At 39.4% G+C, this 11,743-nt stretch overlaps 1 protein-coding gene across 8 annotated transcripts in view; it reads left to right on the top strand.

Annotated features, from left to right (window-relative positions):
• celf5a (cugbp, Elav-like family member 5a) overlaps positions 1-11,743 on the top strand; it is a 271,078-nt gene that overhangs the window by 232,404 nt on the left and 26,931 nt on the right. For 4 of the 8 annotated variants that reach the window (XM_077583350.1, XM_077583352.1, XM_077583349.1 and 1 more), the window contains exon 7: positions 11,116-11,284. In XM_077583350.1, the coding sequence (XP_077439476.1) occupies positions 11,116-11,284 (169 nt within the window). The remainder of the gene's footprint in view (positions 1-11,115; positions 11,285-11,743) is intronic. The other 4 variants (XM_077583355.1, XM_077583356.1, XM_077583354.1 and 1 more) reach the window with 2 other exon arrangements.

The raw sequence follows: 11,743 nt of genomic DNA, 5'->3' as shown, positions 1-11,743 counted from the left end.
CTGTTTTAGTAAAATAATATATATATCTTTTTTTTCACTTTAACAATAAATTGTTGATTTTTGGGAGGGAGACTAAAACGAATTAATGGCATTTCCATTCATTTCAATGTGGAAAGATGATTTGAGATGTGAGTTTTGATTTACGTACATTTTTAACAAAAAATATTTTTAAACATACATTTTTTAAAAAAATATATAAAAATCTGTTGATTATTTAAAAAAATAAATAAATACTTTTGATCTTCATTTTTAGACAAATCAATTATCCGTTCTGTATTAATGATCGACATTTCTCTCATCCAATGATGCATCTCCAGTGACTGAAAATCCAGCCAGTGACACGGCAAACAGACAGCAGGAAGCCGCAGTGACTTTACAGTGACGCCTTTTATTTATACAAATGATGGACATGACTCAGCAAGGTTAAAATGTATTAAAATATGTTTCGGTGACATTGTAATGGTTATCATATTACCATTCTTGTATGAGTAGTGCCTTTTATTAGTTACTTACTGTAATTGCTGCTCTCCATCTAACGTCACAACAACAATCCCGGCCCGGCCTCATCTGTGTCGCACTTTATAAAAAGACCATCAACGTATGCGCTTTTATTTATAGTGACGCGAGCGCACAACCTGTTTGGCTATAAAGGAAATGTAAACGATATATGAGGTCTTAAGGGGGCTATCCATTGCCCACGTTTCATTTCATACCAGCACCACGGGAGCCCGGTGCAAAAGTGCAACTGGACCATCCCAGAGTAATTGCCAGGCCATGTCTTTTCTCCGGTAAAACTCTCACCTTCATTGCCATTCATGAAATGCACTCCTTTTTTTTTTTCCTTCTTTTTTTTTTGCCTAAGAAATGTGACAACATGCAAATGGTTGAAGGAAAGTGCTCAATTTAGCCCATGTCTTAGGATGATGCTAGAAAGTTAAGTTCTGCTTTTATTCATTTGACTGCAGATCTGTGCAAAATAAGCGAGCGATCCTAATTTGGATCAGTACCAATTTGTATATATATATATATATATATATGTGGCAAAATGTTACTCATTAAAACACATGAATTATTCATTGAAATTGAAAGGAAATGGATCGACATGTTAGTCCAGATCTGCATAAACATGTCATGGGTTCTATTTGGCCCATTTCCTACACATCCACAAAGTTACATTGGTCCAGTAGCTTTTGCATAATCTTGCTAATAAAGCAATAATTTACAATTAAGCATTTTCCACAAATGGACTTAGGTCACAGTATATAAGTTTAACTAGCAACACAAAAAATATATTTATTTTATTTAACGGTCCATTAACATCAGAATTTATTTTAGTTCAATGGAAAGAATGTCTCAAGAATTCCGTTTAGTTCTCTTGAATTTTTTTAAAACTTTTTTTTTCCAAAATTAAACTTCCCGTGCAAGGTTTGCCAAATACCAAAATAATCACCAACAATAAAATACAGTAGCACAATTAGCCTATTTTTTTTTAAATATAATTATCTATAATTAACTGTAAGATTATGCACCGTTTGAACATTATCACTGCACTTAAATATAGTAAAATGGACGGGGGGTCTAAAATAAATTAATAAATAAAAATGTATAATGATTTAATTAAAAATATATTGCACATAAGTTACATAAAAATGTTACCTACTGTGAATTAACATTTGAAAATAGTTATATCAAATGCAAATATATTGGACTTCAAAGTTAAATAAAACTGTATTGTATTTGACAAATGTAAAAAGTAACATTATGCTTTAACACCGCAGTTAAATATCAGGGGGGAAAAACAACAGTAATTAAAGAATGGTAAAAAAATACATGTTTTAAAAAAACATTTCATAAAGATTACATGCAAACGAGTTCAACGTAAAGCAAAGCTGAATTGTAATTTTCTTTCGTGTACCACTAGAGGGAGCCCTCACTATGAAATAACACACTTTGAGAACAATTGCCAATCGATTACTCGGCAAATCAGCAATCGATTACTTGCACTTTTGAACTTTTTTACCACAAGGCCCGCCCCCTGTATTTGCATACAGGCCCTTCAAAAGTAAATTTAACTTTCAATGTGCCCTTTGAGACTCTTCCTGCAAACAGCTACTCACTTCTTAATGTCGCAGGCAGCCAAGTAAGTGTTTGCTATAGTTAGCGTAGGAGTCCAGCTTCCACCATGTCGCGATGATTAGCCTTCGGCGGCGGCCGCATGCACGCACGGCAATTCCCTCGTCGCCGAAGTGATACGACGGGATGTGTCTTTACGGGCGCGATAAAGCGTACTTACTCCCTGAAGACGAGAACTCTGTGACGGTGAAAGGCCTTCTTTATCTCCAAAGGCACACTACGTGTTCATCCCGCTCGCCGTGCATTTCGGCCAAAACGAGGAGGCGGCGGCGGCGGCGGCCACGTATGGAGCGCGGCGGTGGGGAGAGCCGGTGTATATAGCTGTAACCAGAGAGTACAGAAAAGCGCGCTACCTCTCCACTACAGCTGTGGATGGGATTATAGAGTTGAGTTGACAGCCAGTAAATTGGATTTTAGTCAAACCAGGAGGAGGCGGCGTGGGATGGGAGAGGGTTGGGGGGGGTTGTGCAACACTGACCAAAATGAGAAATGTTGTGATGAACGCCGACGCTGGCAATCTATGACAGGAGACATTCCATTTGCCAAAAAGGTGATTTCATAAAACAGCAGCAGGGAATGTGGTGAGCAAGATGCAACGTGTTTTCCATGCGACGTTTAGATTGTCCTATAATACTTTCAGCGTGTTGTGACAGTATTTTCTAGATTACTGTAATAAACAAGAAGAAACGCCAAGGGTTGTCGTTCTTGATTATTCCTTGCAAGAAAGCGAAGAAGATATACGGAGCAGATGGAGAGAATGCAGTAGGCATTGATCGTACAGGCCACAATTCACAGAAATCAACGTATTTTTTGTGTGAATTTATTTATTGCGTAGAATTCATGTTCATTTCATATATTTTCAAAAATTCTGCAAAGATGGCTGCTGCTTGTCATGCTCTGTATTAACTCGTTTGCTCGCAAAAACGTATAAAAACGTTCTATTTTAAATATTGCCATGGTCCCAAAAACGTATGTACAGTATATGTTTGTTTTTATGTGTTTTTAATGCTAGAGCATACAGAAAAGCAATGGTAGTTACTACAAAAAACGTCCAGCAGGTGGCAGCAGAGTATAAGAGATCAACCAGGACCACGTTGCAAAAAGCTCTCTTTTTTCACAAGTTTGTGAATAATGATGAAACTTAGCTATATTCTAATGTTAATTGCTGCTAAACGGAAACAGATAGAAATATACTTTTTTTCCTGATGAAAAATGAGACTCTAATCTTTCTTTTGGTAGGTTCTGTGTTTTTATTGCAATAATACACAATATTCTGTGGGCCTTGAAAAATCTGTCAAAATCCAGTCAAACAGCCGGGAGTGAAAGGGGTTGCTTCAGTGAAAATGGCTGGGAGTGAATGAGTTAACTTCAAATCAGTTTTCCACATGAATCTGTTCCAGCAACTCCCAAAACAATCACATTTTTCGTTTTTAACACAATAGCTTTTTTTTTTATATATATATTGGGGCTAACTGAGCGCCAATGATAGTTGTTGTTCCTACAAAGCAGAAAATATATTGCTGGTGTCGGGCCAAAACCTTGTACCTCCATTTGCCAAATTATGACTTCTGAGGTTTCAGCCCGATGCCAGCGATGTGCTTGTTGTCTTTTTGTATTTATTGCTGCTCAGTGTATGAAAAGTAGCATTTGTGTGGAGGTTTGTAATTAGCGGCATAGCTCTGCTAATTGCCGTTAGCCTTTCTATGGGATTCCACATATGTTAACATTAGCTAGTGGACTTTCGGTGAAATCTTGTTGTTTGATTCAACATTTTGTTGTTTAAATTGACAATATTTATGTTATCTTTGATGTCAATTATACAGCAAATTTGACAGTTGACGCAAGCACACTCGGCATCTTTGGAGAACAGGCATTTAAGAATACTCCTAAAATGTGTTTGAATAAGTGTATTAAAAGTGTGTTGCAATGAACATACTTTTTTTTTTATTATTATATGGGCTCTCACTACTGTAATTTACACGCCTCAAAAAAAGGATGGAAGAATGTTTGTCCATTTGTAGTTAGCATAAGAACACATTTTGTTTGCTACGTCTGTATTTAAGTAATTGCTAGCGCAACGTTATCAGCCTTCATCACACTTTTGCATTTTCTGCACATCATATCCGGCAGATTTGTGTTGCGGCATGACTTGCCTTTTTTCCCCTCTCCCGAGGTGCGTGTGTGTCTTTGCCATTCAAAGGCAAGCGCGTTTGAGCCAGAGCCTGAGCGAGATAAATGAGAGGAGAGGAGACGCTTTAACCGGCTGCTAATAGTGACAGCGTGTGGGCGGACGAGGGGGAGGGCGGCCACTGTAAACTGGCATTAGGAAACATCTCCCCCTGTTGGACGCCTTCATTTTTTAACACGTGCCAGCAATGACGATGCAGCCACACATATGCATACACACACAAGTGTGTGTGTGTGACCTGGTTCAGCTGTCTCTAAGCACCTAGCCGTTTGAACTTTTTTTTTTTATGCCCAGCTCAAGGTCCATGTACTAGTACGCTCTTAATCCTCACTATTAAGACAATCCAGCACACTAGTAGAACAAATGTCTTCCTGGTCCGTTCCTGTGACTTTTGTATGACATTTCGACTCACTAGTAGGACAACTGTGGCCTGTTAGTAGGACAAGTACAAGTTACTATTGAGGCGTTAGTTGATATATGGATGCTTCTAGTACTAGTGATGAAATGTGTGGTGTTAAAAATTGCTGTAGTGCACAATTTTGCCTTACTAGTTACTCTGGATGTTCAATACCACTTTTTTTTCAAACCAAAACTAGTATGAGTGCTCAACTCTTGAGTAGTCACAATACCAAGTCGTGGAACTAGTATTTTTTTTTTAGATACATAGAATTTCCCCCAGAATAACAATAACACACCTGGTGTCAGTACTCGCCCATCCTTACTAGTAACTTTTCCTACTATCATGGCAAAATGGTGCTACTAGTGAGGACAAAGAGCATATGCTTATGTACTAGTAGGCTTATTCTTTACCCTCACAGGTAAATAATTCAGTGCACTAGTAGAATGACTGTCTTCCTGGTCCGTTCCTGTGACTTTTGTATGACATTTCGACTCACTAGTAGGACAACTGTGGCCTGTTAGTAGGACAAGTACAAGTTACTATTGAGGCGTTAGTTGATATATGGATGCTTCTAGTACTAGTGATGAAATGTGTGGTGTTAAAAATTGCTGTAGTGCACAATTTTGCATTACTAGTTACTCTGGATGTTCAATACCACTTATTTTTTTTTCAAACCAAAACTAGTATGAGTGCTCAACTCTTGAGTAGTCACAATACCAAGTCGTGGAACTAGTATTTTTTTTTTTTTTTTTAGATACATAGAATTTCCCCCAAAATAACAATAACACACCTGGTGTCAGTACTCGCCCATCCTTACTAGTAACTTTTCCTACTATCATGGCAAAATGCTGCTACTAGTGAGGACAAAGACCATATGCTTATGTACTAGTAGGCACATTCTTTACCCTCACAGGTAAATAATTCAGTGCACTAGTAGAATGACTGTCTTCCTGGTCCGTTCCTGTGACTGTTGTATGACATTTCTACTCACTAGTAGGACAACTGTGGCCTGCTAGTAGGACAAGTACAGGTTACTATTGAGGCGTTAGTTGACATATGGATGCTTCTAGTACTAGTGATGAAATGTGTGGTGTTAAAAATTGCTGTAGTGCACAATTTTGCCTTACTAGTTACTCTGGATGTTCAATACCACTTTTTTTTCAAACCAAAACTAGTATGAGTGCTCAACTCTTGAGTAGTCACAATACCAAGTCGTGGAACTAGTATTTTTTTTTTAGATACATAGAATTTCCCCCAAAATAACAATAACACACCTGGTGTCAGTACTCGCCCATCCTTACTAGTAACTTTTCCTACTATCATGGCAAAATGCTGCTACTAGTGAGGACAAAGACCATATGCTTATGTACTAGTAGGCACATTCTTTACCCTCACAGGTAAATAATTCAGTGCACTAGTAGAATGACTGTCGTACTACTGTAGTGGCACGACTTTGGCATCCTAGTAAAAACTGTACACGGGTTGACATCAGCACACTGCTAGTACTACTACACAAGATGTAGTTATCCTACTAGTATACCCAAGTTGTGCCACTAGTAAGGACTAAGAGCATACTAGTAATCTGACTTTTAATGGGTACATTTTTGTCCTCACTAGTAAAACAATTAAGCGCACTAGTAAAATGACCGTCTCAGTCGTGACATTTGTTCCTCACCTGCATTCCACTGGGGTGTGGCATTTTTGCCACACTAGTAGGACAACTTTGCCATTTTTGATGATAGCTACTAGGGAGGCAAAATTGTAAACTAGTTGACATTTTCGAGTGACTAGTATGAAAAGGCTTTTGAACATGTATTTGATATACTTGATATTGAGACCACTAGAAGCGGGAAAAAATGTTACTAATAGACAGGGTCGTTTTACTAGTGCGCTGGAATGTCATAGTGAGGACAAAGAGTGTACTAGTACATTGACCTCAAACTGGATATCAACAATCGTCAAATAAAATCTCAAAGTGCCTTCCATGTACCTGCTTTTGCACACGTTACATCATTTCCGAGAAATGAAAATGCTATTAAAAATGTTTCTGCGCTAACTAGCGCAGCTTGCCTGCAAGGCGCTAACAAATCGGGCCCTTTAGTTACCATCCACTCTTTGAGTTCACCTCGTTGACCCCAACCCCCCCTCTTATTTCGCCCACCCTTTATCAGCCACTTTGCCTCCCTTTGCCTTCCCCCTCCGTGCGCTGCCGGCCGGGTCGCAGCGTGCCGGGTTCACGTGTGACAGCGCTGCGAGTCACGGAGCGGCGCTGTAGCGAGATAATTGCCATGTGATAAAGAGGTGATTGCCTGCTGGCACTGCGGGAGGAGTGCTGCCATCAGGTTGCAATAAAAAAAGAAAAAAAAAAAGCAGATGCCTGACAGTAAATGAATGCCGTTGGAAGCCGGACAACTTTCTTCGCCTCTCTTTTCTTCCCCCACGTTTGGCTTTTGTTCGCTTCTTTTTACCTTCATCAGAGAAAATAGCTTTGACTTTTTGATGTAATGCGTTCCCCAAACACACCTCTAGGGTGGCATGAGCAAAATGATCCAACTGAACTGAATTGGTCAGAATAAAATAAATAATAAATCATTTACTTGATATTTGTTTATCTATTTCAGTGATGTAAAATGCCGGGTGAAAACAATTATCAGTAAATGACACGTACATCTGTTTTTAATACAGCAATTCTACAAAGTGCCGTTTATTAGTTAACAGGATGACAATAAATTATGATTTGTTTGTTTATTTCATCAGTTATTCGGCTCCTCCCACACAAATAGTTCCTCAAACAGCGGCGTTAGTCGCGTAGTTAGCCGTTAGCAACCCATGCTAACTAGCCAAAGTGTCGGCATGAACTAAACGACAATGACTCAAATGAAATTTGAAATTAGTCCAAACAATTGTGTCATTTAGCGGGTATTCGATAACTAACCAAAATTACACAGATTGGCCTCAAATGCGGAATGTAGTCAACTGACTCGACATCTGTGCGCTTGTTAGCTGCGTTAGCTTGTTGGTCAAGTGTCCACTCATGTTGTACACTTCAAGTGTCAATACTCATGAATGTGCTGTTTGATCACATGAGCGATCTGGAGGTTTATTAGTGACATCTGTGCGGTTTTCTACTTGCCTTTTTCCCAATCTGAGGAGCATTCACACTTAAAATCAATTGTTATTTATGGCAATGTCCATCTTTGTGGCGCTAAGTTGAATAATTGTGTAGAGTACAGTGGACCCCGCAAACCTGGCAGCCGCAGATTTTTAATTTAATTTATTTGAAATTATTATTATTTTTTTATTTTTATTATTTTTTTCTTCTTCTTTTTTTTTTGGTTTCTGGAGAAAATAATTTAATTTAAATTTGATTAAATGTTTTGGCCACATCATGATAACAAATTCCTTAGAATAGAAAGTACAAAAATGCCTTTATATTGTTTTACCAAGACATTTTTGTTTGATCACATGTGAAGCCTTCCCTGGTAAATTTCAATTCTAGTCCACAAGCATTTACATTGCTGATATGCTGAAAACACCTGCAAAAAAAAATAAGATTTGCATCGTATACAAGCTTAATGGACTATGTGAGCTTGACAGTATTTAATGCTTATTAGAACATCATAATGGGAGTCCAAGTCATCCTTAAGAGGTCTGGTGAGGACCGTTCACATCGTGCACCTCTTTGTTTCCGAGCCATCGCTTTTGTTCCTGTTTTTTTTTTTTTTTCTTCCCTTGCTGCCTTTTTTCCCAGCGTAACTCCCTTTTAAAGGCTCAATTCATCTTATTGAGAAAGAAACAGATGATCCCCATTTGCCACCTTGATAAAATTATGCAAATGACAAAAGGCATTAATAGATAGCAGGCACGCGGCTAATGGATGAGACGCCGGCGTCGGGGATTCTGCAGCGGGACAGCCGCTTTCACGCTACCTGACAGCATGCTGAGAGAAAATAATTGGCTTTTTTTTTTTTTTACCCCTACATTTCACCACCACTACCAGCCACGGTGAGCGGTCACTCTGTTTCCCCTCTTCTCTCGCAATATCGTCATTAGCATTTGTGCCGGTAGCTGAGGATTTTTTTTTTTTTATATATATAACAAATTTATGATTGGGGGTAAAAATGTCATGTTTTGAGAATAAAATGGTACTTTTCCATGATAAAGCAGTTTTTGAAAACTATCCCAGACTGAGCTCCTGCAAGGGGAACCCAGGGGGGGGGGGGGGGACCTTCAGCAATTTACTGGACACACGGGCGTGTGGAGGTGGGGGCTTTTAATATTACACCTTTTATTTTGGAAATAAAAAAATAATATTTTTTGTCATTGGATTACTTAATATGTATGCAAAAATATGCTGCTTGCTTAGCTTTGTGCATCCAAAGATGTCAGACTTATGTGATGATACGCCACATGCTTTTTCAAATGATATATGATCATTCGTGTTAGAAAGTTTAAAATTTTAGTGCGTTTTGGAAGTAAGTTTGTTATTGTGCAAACCCTTAAACTAGGGTTCGAGAACACCCAAGGAACCAGGGAGCCCAGTTCGAGAGGCACTGTGCGACATGACCGGCAAATAGTTAAAAAGAAAAAATAATGCTAATAATATACTACATTTTATTATGATTCAAATTCCCAAATGAATCAAACTTTCAATCTTGTTTTCTGCACTGAAACATTTTCCCCTTTTTCCACGAGCCGAGCGCAGGGCATCTCGATCCTCTTGAGATGCCCCTGAATCCAGGTGGCGATCAATAAATGTGTATTCTTAAGCAGGCATAACTTGCAACTCACAATCCCGAGCATGTTAGTAATTTAGTGGATGTGTCACAAAAAAACGCAGTTAATTTCCACCCGCCGGACGACGTCCCCGCACCCGCCCCGGAGATGAAAATCAATAGACCTTCATTCACATTTCTTTTTAGCATGAGACTTCCATCAAAATGTAGCCCCACAGTGTTTATTCATATGCTTGCATGCACTGCTGCCCCCGATGGTAATAACCTGCCCCGTCCATACTTTAGCATGCTGGCTTTACAGGCTCTATTATTATATTGTATTTACTATTTCTATGTATTATTCCTATCAATATTATTATGATTAGAAATATTTGTAATACTGGAGAATTGGCATTGATAGTAGCATTGATGATGGGGTTATATCACTTTGCCATAAATTTATGAAGCATTCTCAAAATGACAGATTTTTTCGCAATGTTTAATTTAAAATTAAATATGATGACGCACCGAAAAATGAATCACAAACTCTGGTCGGATTTTAGCTTTTTAGCGAGATCTCGGTAAATTTTTCATTCGTGTTTATGTACTTTCAGGTCAACTTCCGGGTAATTAAATGTAGTGTTCGAGTTGCAGGGGCGTCTACGGTCACTCTTTTGGTTGGCATAAATTCGAATGAGGACTCTTTTTAATCTATTTTTGGTCACATGTTCAATCGTAACATGAATCATATCGTCCTTGCAGCGTACAACTCTAGGTTAATGGTGCGGGTAATGTTTAAATAGAGATCAACTTATTCTGATGTGGGTCATGTGACATCCGCAAGCTGAGCTGTGATTGGTCGTTGCCCATGCCCTGAGCAACTGTGATGTCATTTTCAGTCGAAAGCAAGTGACAAAATGGCCGCCCCTTGAGATGGATAAAAACGCGTGGCTTTTTGAAAATAATTGAAAATAATTCATCCATGAAAAAAAAAATAATACAGTAAAAAATAAATAAATTAATTAATTAATTAATTTTAAAAAAAAGAAGAAGGGAAAATAATTCATCCCCAAAAAATCACGCACACACACGCACATACTCACCCACATACAAAATAAAAATAAATAAATTTTAAAAAGAGCAATGATGATAACATGTCAAATCGGTAAAATTACCGAATGAGCTCTATAAAAAATAAAATTAAAAAAAAGACAAGCATAGATGATCACACAACAAAATAATCGGCGACTGTGGAACCATGAATAAGCGAAGTCTTTTCCGTATACGCGTTTGTTGTGCTGAAGTTTCCGAGGAGAGCACATTGCAACTCGTGTGCAAACTTTGCCTGTTCCCAGAGCGCACAGATAATGTGCACATGTCAACGTCTTGATTTGTACGAGAGCGAGAGCAGCTGGTGACAGGCTTCCTGCTGCCAGCCCAGACAGATGCACTAAACATAGGCTGACAGGCTTCTCTTTTCTTCCCGCTTCCCTTTCTTCTACTCTGCTCCACTTTCTATTTCCCCTCCACTCTCCATCCATCAATCTCAACACACACATCCCTCCCTCCCGCTCTTCCCCGCGTACTATATTTTGCCCATTACCATCTGTCCTCCTCTCACCTGGGCAACCTCACCACCCCCTTCCGCACCCCCGGCCCTCCGTGTCCCTCTTCTTTAGCTCATGCAGCAGCAGGCGGCCATCATGGCGGCCAGCCATGGCGGTTACCTGACACCGAGCGTGGCCGCCTTCCCCGCCACGCAGATCCACCAGATGGGGGCGCTCAACATCAACAGCCTGCCACCCACCACCATGACCCCGGTGTCGGGTGAGTTTCATCAAGCCTTGGGTGAGCACTCTTGTTTTATTCCCTCTCCTTGGGTCCTCGTGCGTGTTTGTGTTCCTGTATTTCCATCTTAGTCCCTCCCGTCTTTATTTGTGGACTTGTGATGTTTAGACGATGGCTTTGGCTTTGGCCTGGCGGGTTCCCGCATCTTGTTCCCGCAGTCAGTCCGCTGTTCTCACTCTCCCAGTGAAATGACGAGCGCATCACATTTCAGATGATGAGTGACAGAGTCATTTGTCATGTCCTGAAGAATATTTTGAAGTCCATTGGAAACCGTTGTGTCCGTAAGAAAACTGTTTTCGTCAAATTGAAGTTTGCAGTGTTTTTACAGTGTCTCCAGAGGTCCCTTTTCAAATATGGAGTACAGTACAACCTGCCAGGCATATCATCTGTTGCAATGCGGCTTGCTTATCTTTTTGGAAGTATTTGTGCTTTTCCAGAAGATAAGGCCCAATTGTTGTG

The sequence above is a fragment of the Vanacampus margaritifer genome, chromosome 13 (assembly GCF_051991255.1).
Source record: "Vanacampus margaritifer isolate UIUO_Vmar chromosome 13, RoL_Vmar_1.0, whole genome shotgun sequence".
In the NCBI taxonomy this organism is placed as follows: Eukaryota; Metazoa; Chordata; class Actinopteri; order Syngnathiformes; family Syngnathidae; genus Vanacampus; species Vanacampus margaritifer.
This window is presented reverse-complemented; position numbering and strand designations above follow the sequence as displayed.